The sequence below is a fragment of the Littorina saxatilis genome, linkage group LG5, assembly GCF_037325665.1.
Source record: "Littorina saxatilis isolate snail1 linkage group LG5, US_GU_Lsax_2.0, whole genome shotgun sequence".
Lineage (NCBI taxonomy): Eukaryota > Metazoa > Mollusca > Gastropoda > Littorinimorpha > Littorinidae > Littorina > Littorina saxatilis.
In genome coordinates this window covers 50727377-50735137 of record NC_090249.1, presented here as the reverse complement: position 1 = coordinate 50735137, position 7761 = coordinate 50727377, and the positions used below count along the sequence as shown (strand labels likewise).

Here is a 7761-nt window from a genome sequence, read left to right as displayed (position 1 = left end):
TTTGTGACCGAGTGTTGTGAAAAAAGAACGCAAAATGCGGTTGATCAGGGAACTGAATTTATGAGCGCAGAGTCTGACATTTTCTCGGTACAGAACCGCTTTTTCTTTTCTTTTAGTTGTTTTTACCATTTTCCTCTTCACCTCCCAACCCCTGCCCTCGTGTGAGTTAACTTGGTGGCACAACTGTCGAGTCAGCCGCGAACCGATTCCAAATACTGGCTACGTAGTATACCCGGTCTGTGTATTATGAAGAGAGACTGAAAACCCGTGTTCATCAGGCCGCCAGATTTGGGTGAAGGTGGTTGTACTGAGTAGAGAAAACCAGAACCAGTGAAGATAGAGTGTGAGTCGAGAGAAGTGCGTAGAGATTGTGATAGATTCAGAGAGTGCGAGGTCGGAGTGGATACTCATGGGCAGAGCATGAGAAACATGCTGACTTGTGGGAATGGAGATATATCCCGCAGGTCAAGAGAGAGTCCGTTTGCGGTCTGTCAGACTTTCGATTCACCCGTCGGTTCCTCACTATACGGTGCTAGAAAAACTGTACCAAATATCGGCTCTGCTATACAGCGTCTAGTGCCAGCGTAGCGTGTGGCGACGGCACCAGCAGTGTAGCCCGGCCCGGCCAGTCAGTGTTCGATTGAGTGTGGAGTGCGGTCTGGTTGGGGCGCAGGACGTATGGTGCGACAGGGGTGTAGACGGACCGAGGATGGAGGTTCGAGCCTTGGCGAGGGCGTTGACAGTGCTGTGTGCAGCGTGTGTCGCCGCCACGCGGGGGACGGGCACGCTAGGGCACGAGGGCCGGGCACGCCGCTCAGACACCCTGCAGCGACGAACAGGTGGGTCGCACGTGCTCCTTGCCACTTTGTGTTGTTGTGACGCAATGACTCGGTGACAGAATAATGTACGGGGTGAAAGTTGATTTGTCCTCAATGATTCCGTGAAGCTGTAAAAATATATGACAATACATTGGGTTTGTCCCAAATGATTGGGCGACAGAATGTGCGGGATTACAGCCAATAACGCGACGAAAAATCATACAGCAGTCCAGTTAATTTGTACCGAATGATTCGGTGACAAAACCATTTATACAGTTGATTTTCCCCGAATAACTCGGTGACAAATTTAGTTTTTTTTAATCGTCCGTATAAAACCAATATGGCTATCCGGGACCGATGCAGTTTTGTCACAAGTTTCTCAATCAGAATGTACGTGATTTTAGCTGAATGTCCATAATGACTCGGTGACAGAATGTACGAGATAAAAGTTAATTTAACGAGCTCGGTGTAAGATACATAGTACACGGCAATACAGTCGATTTGTCCTGAATTACTCTGTAACAGAATGTACAGCAATACATTGATTTTTCCCCATTGGCATTTAAAAAAAATAATAACTCGTAGGAAACGTCCTTACAGTAAGAAGTGCATTGATATGCGTTACATTTTGAAACTCGGTCTGCTTTAAAATAACTAACAGGTTGCATATATGCTTGCAAGGCCATTGGCTTTACTCCCGGTTGTTGTTCATAAGTCACGCTCTCCCCCTCCCCCTCCGGATACACCAAATCTCCCTAGATAATAAAAGGTAAACGCTTTAAATTTTAAAAAAAAGGAGTAAACAGAGGGAAAAAACACACAGGAGTAGGCAGAGAGAAAAAACACACAGGAGTAGGCAGAGAGAAAAAACACACAGGAGTAGGCAGAGAGAAAAAACACACAGGAGTAGGCAGAGAGAAAAAACACACAGGAGTAGGCATAGAGAAAAAACACACAGGAGTAGGCATAGAGAAAAAACACACAGGAGTAGGCAGAGAGAAAAAACACACAGGAGTAGGCAGAGAGAAAAAACACACAGGAGTAGGCATAGAGAAAAAACACACAGGAGTAGGCAGAGAAAAAAACACACAGGAGTAGGCAGAGAGAAAAAAACACACAGGAGTAGGCAGAGAGAAAAAAACACACAGGAGTAGGCAGAGGGAAACAACACACAGGAGTAGGCATAGAGAAAAAAACACACAGGAGTAGGCAGAGGGAAAAAACACACAGGAGTAGGCAGAGAGAAAAAAACACACAGGAGTAGGCAGAGAGAAAAAAACACACAGGAGTAGGCAGAGGGAAAAAACACACAGGAGTAGGCAGATGGAAAAAACACACAGGAGTAGGCAGAGAGAAAAAAAACACACAGGAGTAGGCAGAGGGAAAAAACACACAGGAGTAGGCAGAGAAAAAAAACACACAGGAGTAGGCAGAGGGAAAAAACACACAGGAGTAGGCAGAGGGAAAAAACACACAGGAGTAGGCAGAGAGAAAAAACACACAGGAGTAGGCAGAGAGAAAAAACACACAGGAGTAGGCAGAGGGAAAAACACACAGGAGTAGGCAGAGAGAAAAAAACACACAGGAGTAGGCATAGAGAAAAAAACACACAGGAGTAGGCAGAGGGACAGAGAGAACACACGTGTGGCGTTGAGACCATGATGAAGAGATGCTTAGCTCTGACAGAAACAAATCTGTTATATAAGTTGAACAAGTGTGTTACATAAAGTGTATCCACCAGGCGTGAAAATCGGTCACGTGCACAATCTCTTCGTACTGCAAAGCGTAGTAAGCGGCCTATGTTTACGAAAGGGTTACACAATTTTCGGTGCATACATAGACCTTGTGGCTCATAAATCAGTCACACACACATTGGCTCCTAAATCAGTCACACACACATTGGCTCCTAAATCAGTCACACACACATTGGCTCCTAAATCAGTCACACACACACACACGCACGCACGCACGCACATGCACGCACGCCGCACACACACTCACACACATACACACACACACACACATACACACACATACACACACACACATACACACACACACACACATACACACACACACACACACACACCGTAGTCCAGATATTTATTTGTTTTGCATTTGATTTATTGTGGGGTACAAATCAATGTAATGGAATTGCAGATTTCAGCTTTGGATGTAGAAACAGTCTTGTGAAGGCGCTGAACAAAACCACGACACATCATACATTCTCCAGACATCTAAGTTCTAATTCAGAGTTTGACAGTGTAAGGTGTTTGTAATCATGCGAAGCACAGCGCGTTTCACAAGACGAATGTGACGTACAAAGGTGACCAACATTACCATAGTTTATCTCTGAGTACACAGAAGACACTCCTTCAGAGTAGTGTTGTTTTCTTTCAACTTATACTGAAAGCGAGTGATATTCACAACGAGATTTAGGTTTCTGCTTCGTGGAAGATTACTGAGTTTGATTGTACAGTGAGTTGTCTCATGTGTATGTGTTTTATTAATTTTGTTGAATGGTTTCTTTCTTTGTTTGGTGTGTTTTGCTTTTAACATTCAGTCAATACTTAACCTAATGTTTTAACAAGGTTAGAAGGGATGTTTGTCTCTAGAGGTAGGTGTGTGTGTGTGTGTGTGTGTGTGTGTGTGTGTGTGTGTGTGTGTGTGTGTGTGTAAAACATATCTTAACAAGAAATTCCTCCGAGGTAGGAAAAACACCCCCGTCCTTACCATTCTCACTGCCACCAACTGAGAAGGTTATTTCCCTTTGACCATTAATATGTCCCTCTATAAGTCCTTGTAGAATCTTAATCCACCAATAACTCCCTAACCGTGTGTTTGACTGGTCCCAATTTTTGTAAGGACCGTCTCAGGAATGTATAGAACCTGTTCACCAAGTTTGGTGACGATCGGTCCGTTCATTCTTGAGATCTATATGCGAACACAAACACACAAACAAACAAACACATCGACCGAATCCTATACACACCCCTATACCGGGGGTGTAAAAACTACTCAATGGATCTTTATGAAAATTGACACAGACCTTTCTTGATGACAGTTTCTTGTGCCGTCTACGATTTTTGATGGTGCTATTTGATGACGTCATATTTACGTTTTACTTAAAGTTGAGGCAGCACTGTGACAGCTGCATTTTAAGAGCTATTTCTTCGAAGTTTTTACCAAATGGTCTTTGGTTCTGTCCCGACTATGAGATTGCCTTTTAGCGAGGTACCTGCATTACAGTTTGGCCATTTTTAAAAATTGGAATTTAATCAACAAAAGTTATATAGTTGGTTTAAACAGTGTTTATTCGACAATTCACAGGTATTTGAACATGATACATGTTAAGGATCAACAACAAGCTCAAGCTTATAGTTAGATTCCTTATTACTTCCTGCATCATAAAAATTTGTAGTTTTGTAGTGTTTCGTTGAAAATGGGGTTTAAATAAAGGAAACTGCCCGGTGTGCACTTACTTTATATATTCAATGTAAAAAATAAAAAAAATCTTCGGTGACCCTCTGAGGCTTATCAATCAAGTAAAGACGGCAAAATGGTTCCCGCCTTGGTAAGACTCTTTTTGATACAATTAAGTTCTATCTTCCATGTTCAAGATTCTGCCAAGGCAAAACTAGACATAAGTAAAAACATAGCGTTACGGTTCTTCCTGGGTTCACCTGTACCCAGAGACACACTAAAATCATTGTAACTCTGGAACCATTAAAGGTATCGTTTTGAAATTTTAAGTATCTCTCACACACCTAATTTGCTCTCTGTCTGCAAATTTTTAGTGTGTACATGACAAAACATCAGAATTAATTGATTATGATAATTTACATAAACACTACCGATGGCGCGGGTTCACACATACCCATACTTTTAAAGAGTAGTAGTGATTGTAACTATCCCTCTGCCGACGGCGCGGGTTCTGCTACACCCATAATTACCAAAGCGGCGGAACAGTGTCTGTCTGCCTGTTTGTCTCCAAGAGACTGTCTGTCTCTCTGATTGTCTGTCCGTATCTCTCTGTCTGTATGTCTGTTGTCAGTTGCTCTGTCTGTCTGTCTGTCTGTCTATCCGTCTCTCTGACTGTCTGTCTATCTGACTGTCTGTCTCTGTCTCTCTCTCTGTCTGTCTCTCTCTCTGTCTGTCTCTCTCTCTCTCTCTTAGTCTCTCTCTCTGTCTCTCTCTCTTAGTCTCTCTCTCTGTCTCTCTTTCTTAGTCTCTCTCTCTCTCTCTTTCTTAGTCTCTCTCTCTCTTTCTTAGTCTCTCTCTTAGTCTCTCTCTCTTTCTTAATCTCTCGCTCTCTCTCTTTCTTAGTCTCTCTCTCTTTCTTAGTCTCTCTCTCTCTCTTTTTTAGTCTCTCTCTCTCTCTTTCTTAGTCTCTCTCTCTCTTTCTTAGTCTCTCTCTCTCTCTTAGTCTCTCTCTCTTTCTTAGTCTCTCTCTCTCTTTCTTAGTCTCTCTCTCTCTCTCTAGCTCTTTTTTAGTCTCTCTCTCTCTCTTTCTTAGTCTCTCTCTTTCTTAGTCTCTCTCTCTCTTTCTTAGTCTCTCTCTCTCTCTAGCTCTTTCTTAGTCTCTCTCTCTCTCTCTTTCTTAGTCTCTCTCTCTCTCTCTTAGTCTCTCTCTCTCTTTCTTAGTCTCTCTCTCTCTTTTAGTCTCTCTCTCTTTCTTAGTCTCTCTTTCTCTCCCTTAGTCTCTCTCTCTCTTTGTTAGTCTCTCTCTCTTTTTTAGTCTCTCTCTCTCTCTTAGTCTCTCTCTCTCTTTCTTAGTCTCTCTCTTTCTTAGTCTCTCTCTCTCTCTCTTAGTCTCTCTCTCTTTCTTAGTCTCTCTTTCTCTCTCTTAGTCCGTCTCTCTCTCTCTTTCTTAGTCTCTCTCTCTCTTTTTTAGTCTCTCTCTCTCTCTTTCTTAGTCTCTCTCTTTCTTAGTCTCTCTCTCTCTTTCTTAGTCTCTCTCTCTCTTTCTTTGTCTCTCTCTCTCTCTTTCTTAGTCTCTCTCTCTTTCTTAGTCTCCCTCTCTCTCTTTCTTAGTCTCTCTCTCTTTCTTAAGTCTCTCTCTCTCTTTCTTAGTCTCTCTCTCTCTTTCTTAGTCTCTCTCTCTCTCTTTATTTGTCTCTCTCTCTCTCTTTGTCTCTCTCTCTCTCTTTCTTAGTCTCTCTCTCTCTTTCTTAGTCTCTCTCTCTCTTTCTTTGTCTCTCTCTCTCTCTTTCTTAGTCTCTCTCTCTTTCTTAGTCTCCCTCTCTCTCTTTCTTAGTCTCTCTCTCTCTTTCTTAGTCTCTCTCTCTTTCTAAGTCTCTCTCTCTCTTTCTTAGTCTCTCTCTCTCTTTATTTGTCTCTCTCTCTCTCTTTATTTGTCTCTCTCTCTCTATCTTTCTTAGTCTCTCTCTCTCTCTTTCTTAGTATCTCTCTCTCTCTTTCTTAGTCTCTCTCTCTCTCTCTTTCTTAGTCTCTCTCTCTTTCTTAGTCTCTCTCTCTCTTTCTTAGTCTCTCTCTCTTTCTTAGTCTCTCTCTCTCTCTCTTTCTTAGTCTCTCTCTCTTTCTTAGTCTCTCTCTCTCTCTTTCTTAGTCTCCCTCTCTCTCTTTCTTAGTCTCTCTCTCTCTCTTTCTTAGTCTCTCACTCTCTTTCTTAGACTCTCTCTCTCTCTTTCTTAGTCTCTCTCTCTCTCTTTCTTAGTCTCTCTCTCTCTTTCTTAGTCTCTCTCTCTCTTTCTTAGTCTCTCTCTCTCTCTTTCTTAGTCTCTCTCTTTCTTAGTCTCTCTCTCTCTCTCTTTCTTAGTCTCTTAGTCTCTCTCAGTCTCTCCCTCCCCCTCTCCCTCCCCCTCTCCCTCCCCTGCAAGAGGTCGGTGAAGGGAAAAACTCGATGCAACCACTGAAGTAGCGCTGTTGGTTTCCCTGAACCCACCCCGTCGTTAGAGAAATAAACGATAAAAACCCTCTTTCAAATGTATGGGTTCAGACAAACCCGCATCGTCGTTAGAGGAATAAACGGTAAAAAGCCTCTTTCAAATGTATGGGTTCAGACAAACCCGCATCGTCGGGAGTGTGTAGTCAAAAGCGGCATCCGGCAAAGGTTAAGCAAGAAGGTTTTAAACAACAGCACAATTATAAGTAGGGGGAAGGTATATAAAACGTTCGTGGTTTTCGAAAAATCGAAATCTTTGACCGTCCAAAAGGTATGCAAATTAGGTGTAAAAAGCCACGTAACATGCTCGTTTTCCAATAGAGAAACAGAGTGTTATTGCGTGTTGTGTGTAGACAACATGATTCCTCAGCTGAGCGAAACTGGGGCAACAGGATCAGCTCAATTAGCACTATCGGACTGAGATAAAAAGTCGTTAGCACAGATAGGAAGGAGGTTATTTCTCTCTGACTGACACCTATTATACGTTGAACCTTGGCCTGTCACTCAGCGAGTTGCCAGTGCAACTAGAGACGTCATGCCCTGGATGGAACAAATGGCATACACCACCACACCGTCCTTGACCTCCTCCGCATTTGACCACCCTCGCTCGATCCATCACTTTTGCGTTTTTGTTTGTTTTGTTTAAATAGAGAGTATAGAATGGTAAATGTGTAAATGTATGCCCTCGTCGTCATCATTAGTAAGTCAAACATTTATTGACGAGCGCGCTGCCCTGTATAATGAGAGCACACGAAACGTCTCGTAACAGAGACCGGACTGTGGGCGACAAATACGCCGTACAGGCAAAATCAGGTTCGTTTTCCTTACATTTTGTAGGTCGTCAGGTTTCGTTACAAGAGCTGTATCTGAAACACAGATAATACGATTTTTCGGAGCAACTTCTAAAAGTGTATGTGTCAGTGCCTGAGAGTGAGAAACTTTTTCTTTAACAAATACGTATACATGGATAAGCCATTATAGGTTTGGATTTATTCCGATTGCATTCCGAACAAGGAATGGACGGCTTCCGGAACTCAA

The 7761-nt window shown here is 42.7% G+C and overlaps 1 protein-coding gene across 1 annotated transcript in view; it reads left to right on the top strand.

The window, feature by feature from the left end:
- Nucleotides 1-365: 365 nt before the first annotated feature.
- The window catches only part of LOC138967386 (A disintegrin and metalloproteinase with thrombospondin motifs 6-like), a 47991-nt gene continuing 40595 nt past the window's right edge, over nucleotides 366-7761 (top strand). The window contains exon 1 of the mRNA XM_070339930.1: nucleotides 366-839. Within this exon, the coding sequence (XP_070196031.1) occupies nucleotides 710-839 (130 nt within the window). The 5' untranslated portion in view covers nucleotides 366-709. The remainder of the gene's footprint in view (nucleotides 840-7761) is intronic.